Here is a 21878-nt window from a genome sequence, read left to right as displayed (position 1 = left end):
TGTCCAGCAACACTTTATGAAGCACGATTTAGGATGAGCAGAGCGGAATCTAGTTAACTGATCTGACACCAATTAGCGTATCTACAAAACGCGAAAGCATCCAAATTTGCCCGAGAAAAAAGAATTGTCTTGTCTCTCCGGAACCCTCAGGGAAAGCGGGAGGAGACTCTGCCTGGTCCTGCCCAAGACAGGACTGCACCGTGCTTTGGGTCTCTCTCTGTAGATCCGCCAGAGAACTCGGCTTAAATCTCTAACTTGCCTCCGCGGAAAAATAAAAGAATTTAAATGCAAAAATATTACATTACCCAGAGTAATAGTTCATAAAATACTTTATTGAAATAAAGTAAATATCTTCGCATTAATAAAACTGATCATAAAATGCAGTTTTCGGATAACTAGGGGCACCACAGGGTTTTTAGACAGAGAGTAGATGTGAAAGATGGGATCCAGTGTCCTCCCGGCCCCTCCGGGCCTTCGCACAAAACAAAGCGTCCCGTAGCGCAGCGCTCCGCGGCCGCGGAGAGGGGCGGCGGGCCGGGGAGGGGGGGACGAGGATGCGACCGACCAAAACGCCCAAATTCACCGGAGACCGAAGGCGACCGTGGCCACTAACCGTACTGTCCCCCTCCTCTGCCCTCCCCGGGGCCGAGGGTGCGGGGCCGGCGGCTGTCAGCTCCCGGAATGGGGGCCAGGGCCGGCGGCGTCGGGGACGGGCGGTCGCCCTCACTCCTCCTGACTGACCTCGGCCGGCGAGCCCAGGCTCTCGGGCGGCTTCTCGGCGTCCCGGGCTCGCTCCTGCTCCGAGAGCTGCTCGCTGCTGGGGATGGAGTTCTTCTTTGGGCGGCCCTTGGGCTTGGTGGGGGACTCCAGGCCTCCCCCCTGCAACACCTGCAGGGCGGAGAAGGGGCAGAGGAGGGGGACACCCCGCTTAAACCGTGCTGACATCGGCCAAGGGTGGGGGAAACCCCCCGGGGAGAAGCATCGCTCCGGCTGCGCCCATTGCCCTCCGCACCCGAGGGGCCAGGCAGGCTGGGACCGGGGTGTCCGGACAGGGCCTGGGTGATGCTGGCCTTAAGGACCGGAGGCATATTTTAAAAAGTCCTTTATTAGTGTTTTTGGGTTTTTTGGTCGGTTGGTTGGTTTGTTGGTGGATTTTTTTGCCGGACTGCAGACGGACGAGCCCGCGGACAGCGCTCGGTAACCTGCGGGGCGCGAACCCCTCTCGGTGCAGAGCGCAAAAGGGTTGGATTTGGGCACTTACTATTTTCTTCCATTTCATGCGCCTGTTCTGGTACCAGGTTTTCACCTGGAGCTGGCTGAGCCCCAGCGATTCGGCCAGGTCTATTCTGCGGGCGAGAGAGAGAGAGGCAGTGAGGCCCGCCCGCTTTCATCTCGGCTGGAAGCTTTCCTCCTTTTGCAGGAAAAAAAAAAGAGAGCTCACATTCCAACCCAACCCGTCCATCGTCCGCAGAGCCCAGCATCACCTACCTGTCGGGCGTGGAGAGGTATTTCTGCTTCTCGAAACGCTTCTCTAGCCCCATGAGCTGCAGCTCGGTGAAGACGGTGCGGCTCCGGCGGCCCTTCTTGGCCTTGCTGCCCGGCTCCGAGGGACCCGGCTCCAGCTTGCCGCGAAGGTGCAGCTCCAGCGGGAGATGGGGGGAGGCGGAGCCACCCTGCAGCCCCGAGCCGGCGGCCAGCAGGGCCGAACCCAGCCCCGAGCAGCCCAAAGGAGCCAGCGGGAACTTGAACACGGCGGCCGGCTCCGCCTTCAGCACCGCTGCGGAGAGAGGGGCGGTCAGACCCGGGTAGACCCCGGCCGCCCGGGGCTTCAGGGTGCCGCGGATCCCCGGGGAACCCACCCTGCGACCAACCCCGCGCCCTTCCCCGCCTTTCTCGGTGGGGCCGAGAACCCCGGCTCGGGGATCGGGTCCCCCCCGACACCGCCGCCTTCGCGATTCAGGATCAGCCGGCAGTTGTTAATTACGGGATGACTTTGGGAGTTGCAAGTGGAAATAATTTAAATCCACTCAAAAGCTCTTCGTTCCAGCAGCTGCCGGGCCCGCTGCGGCTGCCGAAGCCCCGGCGAGCTACGGGGTCCGGGCACCGTCCCGGCTTTTCCTCCCCAGCAGTTTTCGGACATTTTTCACGGAGAAACAATTTATATCCCGGAGCCTCACGACTTGCCCCTGAAGGACAGGGAGAGTTTCTATCCCCGAGGATGCTGCTGCGGGACAGGCTCGGGACGCTGCCGGCTCGGTCAAGCCGCTCCCCGGAGTCCTCGCCCCAGCCCAGCCCGGTTCCACCCGCCACGGTTCGGTTCCACCCGCCCAGGCCACTGGGCCCAGACTCAGAGCCCCAAGGCTGCTCCCGCCGTCTCGGCCGGGGGGGCTCCTGTCCCTGCCTTCCCCCCGGACACAGGGGAGAGAGCCCGGGGCCTAAAAAGGGTTTTCAGGGCACTCGGCCTAAGCTCAAATGGTGCTGCTGAGGCAAATCCACGCGTCGCTCCCTTCCAAGGCCCGATCCTGAACCCGGCGGGAGCTGAGCTGTCAGGGCTGTAAAGAGCCTTTTATACGGTCCAGCCTTTCAAATAGTTCTACTCATCTTGAAAATCATACCGATTTCCAGCTACTCTAATATCTGTTTCTCCCTTGCTATGGGTTTTGACGTTTTTCTCTTTCTCTTTCAAAGGAAAACAAAGAATTGGAATCCTCCGGTTCCGTTTGTTTCTATGAGCGACGTCTCCGCAGACTAAGAAGGCTTGGAAAATTAAAAGCCTTCGCAAGTACAAATGAAAATCTGGCCTTTAAAATATATTCCGTACCGGCATTTAAAAACAAAACTATGTTGTTAATACACTGAATTTGTCCTAGGTACGATATCGGACTGGATCGAGCACGCTGGCTCCCGCTTTAAATTAAAAACTATTTTAAAATATGTTAAAATATATAATATATAAAATATAGAAATATATGTATTAAGAATATACATATATATATTAAAATATATAAAAACCAGTACTTATATATCAGGTTTCCCGGTAAATCCGTGTCCGCAGAGCCCCATGCCGCCTCTCGCAGCCTTACACCCCTGCTCAGGCTCCAGCAATTCCCCCCCTCATCCAAACACAGGAGCAGCGAACAGCCCGGTGCTCAGCCTCATGGCCGGGCTCTGCAAGAGCCGTCGCAGCCGTTAAGCGACAATTTTTTTTTTCTTCTTCTTCATTTTAGACTCAAAAATCTATGCCCAGATCCACGCTAGGAGCCTCCCGCAGCACGGCGAGGTGATGCGCAGGGCCGACAAAGCCCGGCGGGGATTTTTTAAGATTTTTTTTTTTCCAGGCAAAATTCACTACTTTTTCTTCGAAGGGACCGGCTCCACGAGGCGCTCGGATTTACCAGCGGGAAATGCCTCCCCGCCCGGCCGCCCCAAAGCTCGCTCCCCCCAGCCGCACCCCCCCGCACCCTCTCCCGGGACGTACCGAGGTGGTTGTGGTAGGGCCGGGCGGAGAGCAGCGCCTGCACCCCGAACTTGAGTAACTCCCCGGCCGGCGCTGCCCCCTTGGTGTCCGGGGGGTCGGTGAGGATCTCCTCGATCATGAAGCTTCGGTAGCGGTGGGAACGGTGGTCGGGAAAGGCTTCGGCCGGGAAGTAGTGCCCGGCCCCCAGCTCCAGCGGGTGCTGCATCCTCGCCGCCGCCCGGGGCCGGGGGGAGCCGGGGCCGCCCTAGCGCAGCCCCCCGGCCGGCGCTGCCTGAGGCCGGGCAGCGGGGCGCCCCGGGGGGGCTCTGCCCATCGTCCCCCCGCCGCCCCTACCCTGCCCCTGCCCCCCAGCGCCAACGTCCCGGGACCGCCCCGAGCAGCGCGGCCGGAGCCGGGACCGCCGCCTGCACCCGGGGCGCGGCACCGGGAGCGTCTCTCCGCCCCGGGACGGCGGGCAGCGGCCTATTATACCGCCGGCCCCAGCGGGGCTGTCAGCGCTGCGGGGGAGGATGGGCGCGGGAGGGGCTGCGGAGGAAGGAAGGGGCCGGGGCGGGCGAGTACCTGGAAGCGAGAGGTTACAGCACAGCATTTGATCTCCTGCCATATAAAGCAAATTAGCCTTTCTGCTCGCCGCGGGAGAGCTGACACCCAAACAAGCGCCGGCCCCTTTGGAGGGCCCCGTCCCCTTCCCCATTTCCATCTTTCCCTTTCACATTTCCATCCCTGTCCCCATCCCCTTCCCCATTTCCATCCCCATTTCCATCCGAGTTCCCATCCCCATCTCCGTTCCCATGGGCATCCCATTCCCCATTCCCACCCCTTTCTCCATTCCCATCCCTGTCCCCATATCCGTTCCCACCCGCAATCCTGTCCCTTTCCCAATCCCGTCCTTTTCCCCTTCCCCATCTCCATGCCTATCCTCAGCTGTGGCTCCGTGGCTCGCCCAGACAGAGGAAGGGGTGACAGGGACCCACTCTCGGGGACTACCTCGCCGCCTGCCCCGTCCGCCCGCCCCCGGGGCCAGCTCCTCCCGGGGGCTAGCAGCCCCTTCTCCCCGGCTCGGTGCAGCTCCAGTGCGGTGAAGGGAGCCACATCCCGGAGCAGCCCGGGAGGAGGCGGGGGTCACGCTGCGGGTCTGGGCTCGGGGCTGCCCGTCGACGGGACCCGGCCAGAAGGCCTCAGCTTTGGGGTTACTCAGGCCCTGGCCAAATCGCTGTAAAAAAAATTAAAAGAACGAAAAATAAAGCAAAACAAAACAAAACAAAACAAAACCAAAAACCCAAAGCACATCACGTAGCACAGTGTTTCTCTTGACTTGCTAGAGACTTTTCACGAATATTTTGCTCAGTACAACGGGATTCGTTTAATTCCCCCGTAGCCCGTGTCACGCAAACCATCTGAAAATTAGTAAGTGATTTCTACTCATTACTGAAGTACTTCGTGCAAGATTTATGTGCGAGAGCGTCATAGCCCCCAGCAAAAATGTAGGCACCAGCGGATCATAGAGGGAGGATGATTTTGGACAAGCCTCTGCAGCCGGGCCGGGAGATGCCCACGGCAGAGAGAGTGGGGTGGTTTTGGGCTGTCCAGCCCCCTCCTCACGGCGGGACCAGCACCCCCCGCACCCCGGCCCCGCAACACTCTGGGGAAATCGGCGCCCAAAGCTGCCCCGAAAAACACTGGGACCCCGCGGGTGGCCTCGGCAGCAGGGGGGGTGGCATAGGTCCGGGCTGCTGGGATCTGCGGAGCTCCGGACCACCGGGCCGGTATTTTTAACTGAATAGTGGCGGAAGGGATACACGGAGGGATTTCAGGAACTATCGCGGACACGGGGCCGAGCTGCTTGCTCTTGTCAGCGTTATTGGAACCCTGTTGTCCTGCCTGCTCGCCGGACTACCCAACCATCGCATTCGACAAACACGAGGTGTTTCTTGAATTAATTTATGCTCTGGACTTCCCCTGCCTTCCCAGATAACCCGTTCCATATGTTTATTGCCACTTGTACCGCGCAGTTCCGCACGTTTTGGTTTTGTTTTGTTTTTTTCTGTTTTCTCCACGTCTATTCGGGTTTAAAATTCTGGCCCTTGCTCTGTGTAACAGGAACGGGCTGAAGCCCGCTCTGTCAGCCCCTGACTTCTGTTCGGGGGCTGTCGTTTATTCCCCTATGGCCCGCAGGGTTCGGACCGCCAAGGAGTTACCGAGCCCCGACCTCGCGTTCCCCCAGGACACCTCTCGGGCAGCATCGCCCACCTGCCCCGCGCTCCGCGGAGCCCTCACCGAGGTTTTGCGCCTCTCCAAACCAGAGCAATCCCACTCCCAGTTTCCTTACTGGGTTTTGGGGTTTTTTCCGCCCATCTTTTGTCCCTCTCCTCTATTTGCATCACAAGGTATTTTCACGCTAAGGTGCTGATTTCTAACGGCCGAGGCAAAAGAATCCTTTGGAGCTATTGTAAGGAATGAGGAGTAAAGTGAGAAAAATTTGGGCCACATTCAAGCGAGCAGACAAATCCACATCGGATTATTTAAACACCTCACCTACGAGGCTCGATGCGCAAAATACATTCAAAACTCCCCTGTCAAAGCGCGCACACACACCTTGACTATTTTTTTAAAATGAAACAAAACTCATTAATAATTGTAAATATTTATCCACAATCCCTGAGCACGTCAGGTTTAGTGCAGTAGGGAATCGCCACCATGAAGTGATAATTTGATAATTTAATTCATTTGATAATTTAAGGTTTTAGATACCTCGTGAAATATTTGCACCGAGGCTATTTCTGCGAGCAGCCAGGCAGGCACGGCTGGCCCAAGCATCACGCAGCAGAAGCCCGTCCTGGGAACAGGCCTCCAGCTCCCAAGGTTATTAAAAAAATAAAAATTAGCATTTATGGAAAACGCTGCTATTGTAATATTTGGACGGTGCGCGGTAAGCAGAGAAGGGTGAACTTCATCATCTGCCTGCATTCACAGTCAATAACTCAAAATCGTTGCAAAGCAAATCCTATGACTCTAAACGCAGAGCAGTCAATATTTTAAAAACTGTGACTCTTACAGTACCTGAAATCGACCGAGATCCAGGGCTCTCACAGAGCACCTAAACCCACCCTTTTATTTTGCAACAATCCACCCGGCAGATACAGTCCAGAGTAATTCACACAACGGTTTTCATAAATAGCATCATTTCGGAGAGGAAGTTCTGCAAAATACCCGGGGCTTTAGGGAATAACTAGGTGAACAAGCCGCAGGCCCAAAATTGTACACGTTTCTTTTCTTCCAGTTACTTAAAGGATTCAACTTTCTCTGCAAAAAATGTTTCTCGTTTGATGAGTGGTTTGTTGTGTTTTTTTGTTTGTTTTTTTTTTCTTTTTCTCTTGCACCAGGGACCTACTTCATATAACTGCTAGAAACTTAAACTATTTCTAGAGCTACATTTTAAAAATAGTTTTACACAAATGCATGTAACTAGCTTAAGAAAGTAACAAGACATCCAACTCATTAAGAGGTTCTTCTAACGTTGATTTTCTATAAAAGCAGAAAGCGTTTTCTTAGGCTTATTTTGCTTATTTTTATATTTCAGATATCTCAAACGATGCCTCTTCTGGGCAGCTCAGGAAGGATGACACTTCAACTAGAGAAAACTTTCTGTGCAGAAGGGAACAAGTTCACCCGCTGACTAAATTTTTTTCCCTGGGGTAGGAATATTTTGTTCCGCCGTTTCATCCCCGTTTTGGGGGAAAGAAAAGTTTTGCCTAATTCTGCACCTTCAGGGCCCCTCAGTCAAGTTCTCGGAGTCAGAAGCAGCAACGCGAAAAAAAATAATGAAACTAAACCATTTTGCCTCCTGCACCCCTCAGGAAACATCTCGCTCGGGAAAATATTTGGAAATACAAGGGGCAGGGCAGGAGCCCCGCACAGGTGAGCTGGTGGCCCGCAGCGCCGGGGACTGGGCCGGGACACCACTCACGGTCTCGGCTCCCGGGTCGGTTCCTTCAGGGGCTCCGGGCACAGCTCGGAGCTCTCACATCGTTGTCTGGGCTTCGCCAGGAGCAGGGGGTGTCCCCCTCTCTCCTGCCACCGAACCCGGCCCTATGTCTGCCCGCAGCGCTGGGGCTGGCTGCTGCTCCCACCAGAGATTAATTAATTAATAACTGCTTTCTTTTTAAATCCAGACTCTCGATGCATATGAAACCCAAACATTTCTCTGTTTTTCCAACATTACCTTTAAAAAAGATTTACAAGATGCTCCCCGCACTCCCACCCCTTGCCTGCTGCCGAGGCCAAACCCGGTACCGGGGGTGGTCCCGGTCCCCGGGGGTCTCCCGCCCCTCTTCCTGTCCCCGGGAAAGCGGGGGTGACCCTCCTGTCATTGCGGGAACATCATCCCCGCAGCCCCTGCCCTCCTCCCGCCTGTCCGAGACGGGGGGGTCAGTTACAGACATCTCCGACTCGCTCAATGCTTATGGCACTTAATATTCAGGAAATCCACAAAGTGGTACGAAGAGAGTGGAAAACATGACATCAGAGGCTAATTGGGAAGGAGAGCTGGGGCTGAGGGAATAGCTGAGTTCTGAGTAATACATTACGTTTAACGGCTGAGTAAAGCTTCATCAGCATTTAAACATGCATCCCTCTAAAAAATGGTTTTCTGCAAACACCTGGCCTCATCAGACAGTTTGACTACTTAATTATCTTCAAACTCACGTTTAGAGGATGTAATTAGGTTTGAGCTGCAGGGACCTGGGCTCCAGCCCCTTGTTTTCCCTGCCAGATGAGGTGCATCACCAGCCACCAGCTATCACAACAGGTGTCCTCCAGCAGTTCCAGAGCTTTACAAGCATAAGGAAACTATCCATAAAACTGCTGTGGTTTGAATACGTTTAGTTTTATGCTCAACGAAACAGACCACAAGCTCAGAAACTCCCTCCCCATCACTGGCACCTGGGGACACCACGCACTGAGGGTCACATACGTGAAGCCATGTCCCTGTCCCTCTGACTGCAACACCTTTTTCTTGGCATCCTTTTTTTTTGCAGAGTGTCAAAAGAGCACAGTGAATAAGAAACACATTGTGGAAGATGTTAAGCCTGTGTATATATATAATTTCTAACACATAGCATTTTAAAAGTTTATTTATTCATTAGTTTTAATTATTCATTAATTATAATTCATTAATTATAATTCATTAATATTTAATTATCATTAGCCCGTTCATGGCTGAAAGATGCAATGCTCGGAAATAACAGTAACCAGCCCCAAACGTGATGAGATTTCAGGCTGGACAAAATTTCTTGTGACAGCCTCTTCTCTGCAAATTCATTTTGAGTTATAAGGAGATCTGCAGATTGGAGGCTCCTTCCCCAGCACTTCCAAAATGCTGCAGCCCCTGAAACCCATGTCCCAGCTACCAGACAAGTGCACTTACACTTTCCCTTGCTGGCAGCCTCTATAACCATCTTTCTCCATCTTTCTCCAGCCACAGCTGCCCTGAGGGAGCAGTGTGATGGTGTGCACAGGCCCTGGTTTTTCCAGTCCAAAGTTTCACACCAAAACCCACATGGCACAGCACTGTTAAAATCAGAGTTAGGGATGTGGAGATGCACGTGTGAAACTGCAGGTAACAAATGTGTTGAGCAAGTGATGGTTAAAAGCTGTGTAAAAGGGTTAGGAGGGGTACAAAAGGGTAAGTTATACATACAGTATGTGCTAGTTCAGTACATCACGACAACCTGAAGCAGCACCTATGGCTGCACTGCACATTTCTACATGCTAAAGGAGTTTCAGGCAAAAAACAGTGAGCTGCCCTTATCTCTGTTAGCTTAAATTCAAGCAATCCCCACACCTCCTGCAAAACTGGGGATGTCCTTAGGAATATCACATTAGCCCCTGTGCTGTAAACACTTCACTGTGTGCTTAGGTTACTCATAGTACACACCATCGACTGACTGGAAGGGGACTGTTTATAGTTCATAAAATTATGTTAATTACTACATCTGTGCAGAGATGGGGCCTTCATTCCTTAAAAGTGAAGAAGCAGAGTAAAAACCCTACATATTTCAGTTTAATGATTAGCCTCCAGTCAGGTTTGGTTCCTAGTTCTCAAGTACTACATCAGATCAGCATAGTTTGGGTTTATAGAGCAGCAGGGAGATGTTTAAGTCCTTTAACACAATAATGGCTAATTGAAACATTTTATTTAAAAAAAAATAACAAGATGTTTTATACATATTAAAATCATATTAAAGCTGACTCCCGAGTCTCTCACAAGCACCACCATGGCTAGTTAAAACCCCTTAAGTCAGAGAGAAAATTACACAAAAAAGCTTCTGTTAAATGCCTAAAAATATAGAATAACTAAGTGATGAAGGGCTCCTTTCTGTTAGTTTATTTCTTAAACATGCTTTTGATTCATATGTGTATCTTGTTGTAAAATACAGGGACAAAACCTTTAAAGTGCTCCTGCAACAGGGGTTAGGAACAGAGTCTCTTCCCATTCCCACAGAAATTACTGTCCCTGGTACAGGAGAAGGGGCTGCAGCTTGGGTTCACCAAAAAAGAAACCCACCCTAATAAAAAATATTTAAATGTTCTAAAAATGAGAAACCAGGTGCCGGAATGGCTTCTAGTTGTAGGTATTTCCCTTTGCAATACAGACTGATGCAGATATTCCAGCTGACAAGCTGACTGACCTGGAAACATCAGCTCCTCTGGATGGAGGGAAATCAGGCAGGAGTTACCTGCTGCCAGGAGTGGTAATAACAGGAGGCAACCAAAGATCCATTGGTTCCCAGCTATGGGGCACTCAGGAACTGAGTCTGATTCAGCACCTCAGGCTAGGTAGTAATGTCTCTTTCTTTAAATAAATCTTTCTTTCAATAAATTGCTCTACATGGATCAGGATTGCCGTGTGTTATGTTCCTCAAAGTCTATTTGTTTTAATATCCATGGATATATATATATATTTTTAAATCAATAAGTCCTTAAAAATGTGACTTGTTGAACAAGTCTTGCTTGCATATCAAGGTCAAAATGTTTAACCTGTGTTCTGGTTACACATGGGAGGGAGTGGTCTCTCCAGTTCAGTGGGAGAAGGGTCTGGGTCTAAGAGAACCTGGTTTTCACAAAAAATGGCAGGAACCTGTGGGCTCATGGAGTATTTTTCACCTCAGGGAGCTCCCTAACTCACACGTGTCCTTGGCAAACCCCAGCCCCAGTGAGATGTGAGATGACCTGAGTGAAAATCCTGCACAGAAATCCTGTGTATCCTCTGTATGACTCCTCAGGCCAGGGCTCTGCTCTGCAGGTCAGAGGACTGCAATCAAATGAAGTCCAATTTTCTCTGTTAACTCCAGAGGAGGACTCAGGCAGCTGGGGCTATGGGAGCTCTGTCCACTCCAGCTCAGATCCCACACCCTGCAGCAACCCTGCCCAGCTCAGGCTGCCAGCTGTCTTTGGACACAAACCCACCATATTGTGATACTTAAATCTATGGAAAATTCATCCTATTGATTCACTTAGACTGGGATGGAAAAAGAAAAGGTTAAATTTTTCTGCAGTTGTCAACTTCCTCCTCTTGTATCCCACTTCAGCTGGAATAAGTAAGTTTTTTCTTCCTACCATTCTCAGACCTGTCTAATGGAGAATGAGACAGGGAATTATGAAGGCTGTATTTTAATGAAAGACTTTGAAAGAAGCAATGTTAACAGAAGTCAATCTGCACACACAAAATTCCCCTTGAGATTTTTCAGCTATTAATTCCTTCAACGTCCACACAAAGGTAACAAGCTGTATGAAGAAATTAATTGCTCTCAGGGTATACCCTGGGTCTGTACACAGGCTTTATGACCAACCTGAAAGCTGTAAGGAACCCACGACATCGCAGGAGCAGATTTCCTCTCCTTCCTAAGACACGATTAATAAGAGACACAAGCCTCCCCATGAGTGGCCTTAAGAAAAAACGATGTTTTTACCATGTTAAAGAAAGTGCAATAGGTTCTGGTGTTCAGTGTGACCCCCAAACCTTTCTCAGGCCCAACCCACAGCCGTGCCGAGGGGGAGCGGGGCTGTCGGAAGGGCCCAAGGCTGGGGCAGGTACCTGGAATTCTGGTTGCTCTCACACGGAACTCACCAGAAGGAGCCCTGCTTCTCACTTCAGGAGAAACGAGAACCCAGTTTTCCACCGCCTGCACTGCAGTTCATAGAATCATGGAATCACAGAATCCGCCGGGTTGGAAAGGACCTCTGAGATCATCCAGTCCAACCCTGGATCCACTGCCGCCATGGTTCTTTTATCTGATACGGCAATGCCTAGAAGAGAATTTCAAACCCATACAAGGCCATGGCTGCTCAGTCAGTTTAAACAGCTTTGCTCTCCGTGCATCCATTCCGACGCATGCAAATTTCTGGGCTCTTTATTTATTTCCAGCCACTCGCCGGTATCTGTCTGCCGGAGCGCCAGCCGGATGGATCTGCGCGGCTCTGCGCCCTCCTCCAACACCTCTTCCTCGCCGCTTCCCTTCAGCCTCCGCCGGCCACAGCCACCGCGGCCCCGCCAGCCCGGCAGCCCCGACCCCGCAGCCCTTAGGGAAGGAGGGGAAGGAGGAGTCGGGCGGGAAGCGCGGGAGGAGCGGCCATGGCCACAGCCTGGCTGGCGGGCGCTCTCTGCCGGCTGCGGGCCGCGGCGGCACCTCCCGCCTGCCCCCAACGAGATCTCCTCATAGGATCATCCCCACGGGATCATCCCCATGGGATCCTCCCCACGGGATCCTCCTCACGGGATCCTTCCCACTAGATCCTCCTCATGGGATCCTCCCCATGGGATCCTTCCCACCGGATCCTGCCCACGGGATCCTCCCCACGGGGACCTCCCCACGGAGCCTTCCCGCAGCTCCCCACACCACACCAGCCACAGCAGCAGCCTGGGGTGGGGGTGTTGTGGGCAGCAGTTTAAATCTTCCCGTGGGACAGGAGTTGAGGGTTGGTTATCCAGATTGTGGGATGCAGACTGTCAGGGATCCCCTCTGGGGATCAGGGAATCCAGCTGCTGCCTGCCAGGACAGGTTTACCCAACATCAGATGCACAGAACCAGAAGAGCTGGAAGGGACCTCCAGGGATCATCTCATTCAACCCTCTGCTGAAGCAGGACTGCCAGGAGGACATCCCACAGGACTGCATCCAAAGGGGTTTTGGATGGCTCCAGAGACACCACCACCTCTGGGAGCAGCCTGTTCCAGTGCTCTGTTACTCTTACAGGACAGAGGTTCCTCCTCATGTTTTGGTTGAGCTTCCAGTTTGTGACCATTACCCCTTGTTTTGTCACTAGACACAGATGAAAAGAGTCTGGTGCCATCAGATTGCAGTTAAAATATCCAAAAAAAGGACACTGTGGGACAGAAAGAACATTAATCAGAGGAAAAGAGAGAGTCACTTGACCTTTAACTTCTAAACATTATCCCGTGTAACAGGGGGAGTCATGGAAGAGCAAATTTAAAGCACAGAAACAGCAGTGGGTGATAGCCAGGCCCAAAGCCACACATCAGGGCAGTGCAGGACTGACCTTTTTGCCTCCCTTTCCACAGCTGTGTTACACATCTGGCACTCCTCACTGAGCCACATCAACCAGAGCCTCCCAGCTGCATGGCACTTGTTCTCAGACGGCAGTGCTCAACACCAGAGTCAAGAGGAAAAAGTGCAAACACTTTAATATTAAAGACAGATTCGGCAGTTCAACACTAATGAAAAGCTTGCCGCTAGTTTTAATACCAGAATTAGGCCCTTGACTTACCCAGAAGAATCAGCTGCTGATCCTGTTTAAATAGACTTTTTTTTTTCTTCTTTAATTAAGTAATTAATAGTACAGGATCTTGGTTCAAAAAGGAAAAGTTCAACTTAATGTGAAGTTAAGTGAATAGCAACAGGAGCACACAAAAAGTGAGGATTTAGCAAGGGCAGTCATTAACAATTGTTTCTGAGAAGTTTTTGCATGTAACTGGCAATACCAAAACATCTGCACATCCAACACTTCAGACGTTGGGTCTTGCAGATGATCAACAAAAACAGCCTGTAAGTACCTGCACAGCCCTGCTTGGACATGAACCTCCTGCTTGCCTCCTCAGCCCCCAGGGCTAAGAGCTGATGTTTCAGTTGCACAGAAAATGGGACACAGGGAAGTACAGAGGAGCATCTCCTCAACCCTGTGCCAGACCCTGCTCCCTGTCGAACCACACATCATCTCACCCTGGGGAAGCTCCAGACAGCAGTACCCCAGCACTCCCTTTCCAACCCCAGGAGAAGTGGGTTTGGTCCTCCTCACTCCCATCAAAATCTTTCACCTTACAAAGCTCTGACATGTCTGTACAAAAGGTGTTCCTGTGGAAATCACATCTTTAACTGAGGCAGAAGTTTCAAAGTCCTTTTTTTTTTTTTTTTTTTTTTTTTTTTTTTTTTTTTTTTAATTTGGAAGCTTTTACACAAACCTCCTTTCTCCTACATTTATTTGTATCTTGGTGATATTTGATTACAAGGGAGGAGGCTGGTCAGGCCCAATGACTTTGAAATCTCTGCAGCCGCACCCTGTGACCGAGCTCTGCCTTCCAGCACATCCCCAGAGCTGCAGATAGATGGCAGAGACCTCTGACAGCCCCGTGTCTTTTAACGATTTCTCATTTGCCACCCTGCCTATGGAAGAGTGGCAGAGTTGAGTCAGCAACACTTCTCAGCAAAGAGACCATTGCATGAGGAGCTGCTTTGTACCAAGCTTCCACACACAAACCAAGCATGAGGCTGATCAAGAGCTACGTGCCTGAGCTGAATCACCCAACAGACCTTTTTCGGATCTTTTAAACTAGATCCAAGTTTCTCTGATCTTCTTTCAGCACGCTTGCTGCTGATGCTCTTCTGAGGGATCAGCCTGTGGAAACTCACGATTAGCTTTTCTCTCTGGAGGACTTCTTGAATGATTGGCTTTTGAGTCTCAAATGATAGCAATCCCCTAACAAGTTATGGAAGAGCCTTTGAGTTTGACATTTTTATAAACACCAACCTTTTTATCCTCAGTGTTTGTTGTTGAAGGAAACCCCTTCTAGTTCTTATGCATGTATAACACATAAAACAATTGAATTAATACCATATGAGGGCACAGGGGTGAAAAATCACATCTATAGCCAAAATAGTTCAGAAAAACTGTACAGCTGAGGCTTAAAACTGCCTATGGGGACTTTGTATTTTGTTTAGATGTTGGTGTTAGTACTTCATATAGACTATGTGCAAGACAGATTACAAAGGTACATGATGTGTGTTGTATAATTTATGAACTACTAAACTTAATTCTTATGTGTTGGCATTGTGAGTTATAACTAAACAGAATCTGAACTACCAGCAAATGAAGACTCTCCTCTCCTCTCCTCTCCTCTCCTCTCCTCTCCTCTCCTCTCCTCTCCTCTCCTCTCCTCTCCTCTCCTCTCCTCTCCTCTCCTCTCCTCTCCTCTCCTCTCCTCTCCTCTCCTCTCCTCTCCTCTCCTCTCCTCTCCTCTCCTCTCCTCTCCTCTCCTCTCCTCTCCTCTCCTCTCCTCTCCTCTCCTCTCTCCTTTTTTCTTTCCCTTTCTCTCTTTCTTTTTCTGGATTAAACTGTTTTATGGGGTGAGGGGGAGATGGACCCAAAGCCAAATACTTGCACACTCATCCCCAGCAGGCTGAGATCTCAAGCTTTATAAATTTAACTTTTACATTCTGCACATGCACAAGCTGTACTGGCAGAGTTTCAAAACAGGGATCATTGGGCTGGTTTTGTGCTGCTTGTGAGAGGACAACCTTCTCCTTCCTATGATCTAGAGGGGTGCCAGAGGAATGCCTACTGGCTGCATGACACTGGTGTTAGCCCACAGCGAGCCCAACAGCATCGATTCAAAAGTCTGCACTTCTTGACTTTGTTTTTTTCAGTCACCCAGCTCAACAAGACACTGTTTGTGTTTGTGGCAGCAGGAGCTCAGGGCAGGCCCAGGTGTAATGCTCATCCTGCTTCCCTCCTGGATTTGCAGCTCTGCAGGCTGGGCTCCAGGACAGCACGGGTGAGCACAGCTCCTGCTCCTGCTCCCTGGGCTGCTGTGCCTGGGTAAGGAGCAGCTTGAGAGCAAACACTGGCAGAGGCAGCTGGGGAGAATGTAAGGCAATAGCTCTGAAAGTAATTAGGGGAGGGGAGAAGGGATCTGTTAACAAAGATTAACCTCCTAAAGGTGATTTTCCTTGGTTCCACATGTAGTCACTGGAGATTCTCATGTGAAACCTATAACAAATAAACTATCTTCCTACAACTCAAATATTGTCTTTTGTGACTCCTGGGCTGTCTCTCTCCCTTACTGGCAAGAGCCTTTTGTGACAGGCAGGTCCCAGTCAGAGATGCTGTGGTACAGTCAGGCTGTGGGCAGGTTGGTGGTAGGCAGCCCTTAGCTGGGGAGCAGCTTTTGGTGAGTGAAAAGGCCTCGTGGTTCCCTCGTTCCAGTTCTCAGATGTAAATGCTACCTGATGTTAGACTGCCCCAGACAAACTTCCATGGGGGAACACCTGCAGCTGGTTTAGTTGGTGGCCAAGATCACCAGATGGTTTCTGTCAGTCACCACTTTGCAAGAGGCAGTGCTAGGAACAGCTGACTGAGGGTCCCCACCCAACAGCTTCCAGTGACACTGGGAAAATGTGTTGTTCTGCTTGGGCTCTCGAGAAGGAGCAAGATTTCTCTCACTTTCATACCTGGAGTTTACACAGCAGAATTTAAATAAACAGCTTTATGGGGGAGGAAGGAGGAACCCAAATAGAATGAACCTGGAAATCCCAAAGAGCTGACAGAAGGTGAGACTGCAGCCCTTGGGGGCTGTTGGCGCTGGTGCTGAACATGCTCCACCTCCAGCTCCTGAGGTAGCCAGCCACCACCTTCTTCCTTGCTTATAGCTCCCTGATCTCTCACCAGGGCTCAGAAAAAAAACAAGTCTTGGCCAGATGAATCTCTTACTCCTGGTTGATACTCAGCATCTGGGGCTCTATCCAGCAGCTGAATCACCATAAGGATTTTTGCAAATGACACTTTTGAATACATTCCATTTTACTTTGACACATTTTACTGCTTACAAGGTTTACTTGGGAGATGAAACAAAAGTTAATTAGAGTTGATGTGTCAAGAAAATTGATTGATTTGCTATCCCCTCCAGATGGGCTTCCTTTGCCTGGCAGAACACATACTGCCTCGTACAGACAGGAGACAGAATATGTTAGGAAGGCACATTTGAGCCATCAGGCTGACACTTCTTTATTATAGTGTATTTATTTTTTATCATGTGCTTTGACAGAAGTCTCATAAAGTGTTATTCTCCTTCTGTAGGGTCAAAGTCTTGTGACCTTCCATGATTTTGGAGAGAAGGAACATAATTTCATAGGGCATGTTTATTATTTCTGTAAACAGTCTGTTTTCCATGCCAAGAGAGCAGTTTTTCTGTATGTACTGAGATGATAGCTCAACTCTACTGGCTCACTTTCCCAACCCAGTCTTGCCTGCCAAATGTTTTTGATCACAGTCTGGCAAACAAAACAATATTAATAGTAGAGCTGAGCAAATAATCTTCAGAAAACTGCCGATTTTTTAAACCTCTTCTTATTGCTTTCACAATATCCCTGAATCAAATGCAGCCTCCCTGAGTTCAGCTTCAATTTTAAAGTACTCTATGTTTTATGAAAAACAAAATAACTCTGTGGAATCAGAAAAGCTGCTTGCAAAACAGTTGTGACAAAACAGGTCCATCACATCTGTTGTTTACATCCCCAAAGAACAAGGTTCCTGTTTCAGTCCAGTGTGAATGCACGTACTTCCCCATTTAAACTCTGGACAGACAGCTTCCAAATCTGGTTTTACTGGCACAAATGTTCATGAATGGCAGACAAGACCGCAGCCAAAACAGATTAGTTTTAAAATTGGAATAATACTGATTTCTGTGAAATGCAATGAAGTAACTTCTTTTCCCTTCAAATGGTGAAGATGAATTTCAAATCCACCTCCCTGAATGTCCTAACAGAGCATGACGTGATGCTCTGGTAATGAAGTAGTTGCACCCCCAGTCTTTGTTTCCTGACAGTCCATAAAAACTCTTGCAGCATCCTGCAGGTGCTGTGAGCTTGAACTGACCTGACCCGCTGTGGCTTTTCTTAAGGGGCACTGAGCTTATAAAACCCCTCTGTGTTGTCCCACTGTCCCAGAATCACAGACGGGCACGAGTTGGAAGGGATCTTATAGGTTATCTAGTTCTAACCCCCCTGCCATGGTCAGGGACACCTCCCACAGCCCAGGGTGCTCCAAGCCCCATCCAGCCTGGGCTGAGACACTGCCAGGGATGGGGCAGCCACAGCTTCTCTGGGATACCTTGGAGAGGGGCTCAGCACCCTCAAAGCAAATAATTTCTTCCTAATTTCTAATCTAAATCTCCCCAGCTTTCCTGGAGTCCCTTCAGGCACTGGAAAGTGCTCTCAAGCCTGCCCAGAGGCTTCTCTTCTCCAGGCAGAACAACCCCAACTCAGCCTGTATCCAGAACAGAGCTTCCAGAGCACTTGGATCATCTTTGCAGCCTCCTCAGGACTCACTCCAACAGCTCTGTTTCCTTCTTATGCTGGGGGCTCCAGAGCTGGAGCCATCCCTGCATGGGGTTCTCACCAGGGTGGAGCAGAGGGGAACAGTCCCCTCCCTCACCCTGCTGGGGATGCAGCCCAGGACACGGTTTGCTTCCTGGGCTGCCAGCACACACTGACACCTCATGTTGAGCTTCTCATCAACCAGCAACCCTAAATCATTCTCCTCGGGGCTGTTCTCAAGCAATTTTTTTCCCAGCCTTTATCTGTGCTGAGGATTGGCCCTTCCCATGTGCAGGACCTTGCACTTGGCCTTACTGACCTCCCTGAGGTTGGCATGGGCCCAGGAAAGGCATAATTACTGTATGGACATCTGACTGGTGCCTACAGAGCAGCCTGAAAACAGCTGCACACAAGACAAGGTCTGATGGCAGCACTGATGGAAATTGTCTCCATCAAAGTCTGACTCCTCCTGAGGTCTCTGTAGTTTTTTTCAGTGCCTTAATGGTCAGAAACCAAAAAACTTCTGCAGCTCAGGCTTCCTCATCTATGTTTTTTGCCTTCTTCCTACAGCAATCTTGTGGCAGGTTGCTCTGTTCTGGCAATTTGAACCCAAGATTCATATTCCCTCACTCTGCTCCTTGGTCATTCCAGATATGTTGTTAAAAGGTAACTCAGGCTGCTGTGTCCTTGTTCTTTCTTTCCCAACCAAAACACCCCTCTCACCCCAAAACACCAAACTCACTGCTTCAATCCCTTCCCTTTCAACATCTCCCATAGGAAGTGGCCATTCCATTCTGCCAGCGTGGTCTCTTTTGAGGGAAAGAGAACTATTATTTAATTAGTAATTGTTTATAATCTGAGATACAGATAATAACCATTCTGGAAGCAAATCAGCTGCTGTAATTCCCACAGTGGGCCTTAGAAACCATTGAATTTAAGAAATGAATGAAATTATGTAAAGATATGTTCTGAACTTTCACTGAGCACCACAGGGGATGTGGCATCTACTGCCTCCAGGTCAGAAACACCAGCCCAACCAACTGCAGAAGTTGCTGAAAATCCCCTTCAACTGAAGGCTTATGATGGGGGAAAAAACCAACCAACCAACCAACCAAACAAAAAAAAAACCCCAAAAAAACAACCAACCAACCAAAAAAAAAAAAAACAACCCCAAAAAACCCCTGTAGGTTATCAGATAAACTTTCACCTTTAAAAACTTAGTAGAATTACAACCAGAAGGAACTACATCTCACTTAGGATATTTCACATAAATAAATGTTCAAGGCAGACTGGTAAGAGTGTATGGTTTAAATTAGCTCCCTGCACACTTACAGCTGCTATGCTACCCTATTAAAATTTATTTTCCTCCATTGTGGCTCATATTAATTTGCAGCTATAGAGCTGCTCATAACTTCAACCATTACAGGCTTTATAAAATAAAAAATATCTAAGAGTTTGGTTTAGAAAGTGAAATGGTTACAGACAGGTGAATGATGAAAGCAGATTACTGAAATAAATGCAGTAGGTTATATATTCACTTCTTTAACATCTTTCTGCAAGGAGAACAAACCCTACATGTAGAGGGAAGAAGACATACTGAAAGTTCCTGTATTCCGTGGTCCATGGAAGAATTCACTGTTAGTTCAAATTTCTGAATCAGTATTTTAAAGTACAGGCACTCAAAGCCCAAGACTATCAGACCTTTCTCCATGAGTGCTCCTGTGCCATTGTAAAATGTGGGGGTGATTATTAGCTCTTTGCTGAGGTATAGCTAATATTTTAAAAAGCCTTTCATTAAAAGTGGTTTAGGCAAACTACAGAAACATTTGCCTTCTTGTGACAACAAACTTAACTTTCTCCCTTGACTTCGTAGGCTGCCAGAGCTGTAAAGGCCAAAGCACAGTTTTAGGGTCTCAAAGCTAACAAATGTGAAGGACACAAAACCTGAAAAGATGAGTGGAAAAAAATTCAATGCAAAGACCCATAAAAAGCCAATTAAAAAAAAAAAAAAAAAAAAAAAAAAAAAAGAGCAGTGAGAATAAGAAACCTCTAAGGAATAGGGAGAAAGTGGTAGCATGGCAGAGAAACACTAATGTATTTTTAGAAATAGGAACCAAACCCACACAAAAACAAATGAAGGGATAAGAAATTACTGGAATCAGAAATGCATCTGCTGCACTTGTCCTGCTCTGACTCTAAGGGCAGTTTGCAGGGAGGGATTTCCACCCTCACACTGCTGTATGCCAGAGGACAGGAAGGATGAGGGGGAGATGTCACCAGCATCTTGCCCAGGCAAAATGTTTTGGAAAACCTGTGGCATCAGGTGTCTTTGGTCTTTTCCTGTAAACTGTAGAACGTTAAAAGGGTGAAAGAGTTCCAGCAAAATACTCAGCATCTAGAAACTGCACTCGCTCCAGTGACTCTGTGGACAAGCCTGATCATCCTTAAGACCTGCTCTCCAAACTCACCACTGAGGACTTTTCCAGCCCCAGCAGCAGCCTCTCCAGATATTTTCTCTTGCTATTGGCATTGTCACATCATATCTGCTGATTATCCCTCACAGCCTTTTGTTCCCTCCTCATCAGGCTGATGTTCATGGCAAACAAGACAGATATTGTACAAAGTGTGATGTGCCTGCATAAACAGTGAAATGAAAGCCTCGTACTGCAAACCCAAATCATCTTTGTGAAGTCTGTGTTTACACTAGAAAAGCACACTCCTATCCTCAATAAGCAACTGGAATGGCAGGAAACAAAAGAGCAATAAAGTGCTTAAATCCACTGCTTGTGCAAGAGAGGTAAGGACCACAGAGAATTTGGATGGAGAAACACAGGTAAAAGCTTAGAGTTCCATTTTCCTTACGCCACCTTACTGTATGGATTATCCCCATATAGCTGTCCTACAGCTAGCAGCCAGCTTTGAATTGGAAAGTGCTCATGAAAGAGCATGGAAAAGCGTCATGGAAAAATGAAAACCGTGCCTGGAGTTGGCCTAACACCGGGGTGCAAAATGCCACCAGGTGGACAAGGGAGGACCTGCTGAGAACTTCGCAGGTGAGTCCCATCTTGCCCCCACAGCAACCCAAGGAATATAAAATGAGAGGAGAATCTTAATACAGAAAAAAATGTCTTACTGAGTTGGAAAAAGAACAGATGCATCATGTTCACTTGCCACAAGGTGGCATGTGCTGATCTAGAATAAGTTCCAGTCAGGTAAGATGGGTAAGACCTAAACATCAAAACTTGGTCTGGGGTTGACAGGTTCAGCTTCAGAGGAATTATTGCCTTTGTGTCAGCTTTAAACTCAGTCCTACAGTATTAGAGAATGTCATTATATTCCTAGGTCCATCACTGACCTGGAATTCACACTTTTTCTGGGAAAAGTTACCCTGTCCCCTTTTCACTCCTTATGTTCTACTGAGTTGTCCTGACTAAGCAAAAAATCACTTTTCCTTGGCTATATCTAGGAGCCTGTACCTTATGCTCAATCTTGCTGAGTTTTCCACTGGTTCTTGTTCATTCTCTGGAAAAAAAAAAAAATAAAAAAGAAAAAAAAAGTAAGTATCCCGCAAAATCTGACATTTATGAGCATTTCTGCAACATGGATTTCTCTGTGCTACAGTCCTGACAGGGCCCTTCCCAGCTCAGCCTGCCAAGAGGAGCAGTGATGAGGGGAGACTGTTCCACACCACTGTACTGGCAGGAGGGTTTGTGCATGTCTGTTGGCCTGGCTTATGCAGATCAACAAAACAGTGAGGTGAAAACCTTGTATTTTTCCTGATTTCAAACAGAAAGG

The 21878-nt window shown here is 49.0% G+C and overlaps 1 protein-coding gene across 1 annotated transcript; it reads right to left on the bottom strand.

The window, feature by feature from the left end:
* Window positions 1–311: 311 nt before the first annotated feature.
* On the bottom strand, window positions 312–4140 carry BARX1 (BARX homeobox 1). The gene is made up of 4 exons (XM_071756437.1): window positions 3479–4140; window positions 1489–1777; window positions 1262–1346; window positions 312–888 (listed from the first exon to the last, which is right to left on the bottom strand). The coding sequence occupies exons 1-4, from the start codon at window positions 3681–3683 to the stop codon at window positions 724–726; spliced, it is 744 nt and encodes a 247-aa protein (XP_071612538.1). The 5' UTR covers window positions 3684–4140; the 3' UTR covers window positions 312–723.
* Between the last annotated feature and the right edge of the window lie 17738 nt (window positions 4141–21878).

This window comes from Heliangelus exortis, chromosome 12 (genome assembly GCF_036169615.1).
Source record: "Heliangelus exortis chromosome 12, bHelExo1.hap1, whole genome shotgun sequence".
NCBI classification, from domain to species: Eukaryota; Metazoa; Chordata; class Aves; order Apodiformes; family Trochilidae; genus Heliangelus; species Heliangelus exortis.
The sequence above is the reverse complement of the archived record's forward strand: the minus strand, read 5'-3'. Positions and strand labels throughout refer to the sequence as shown.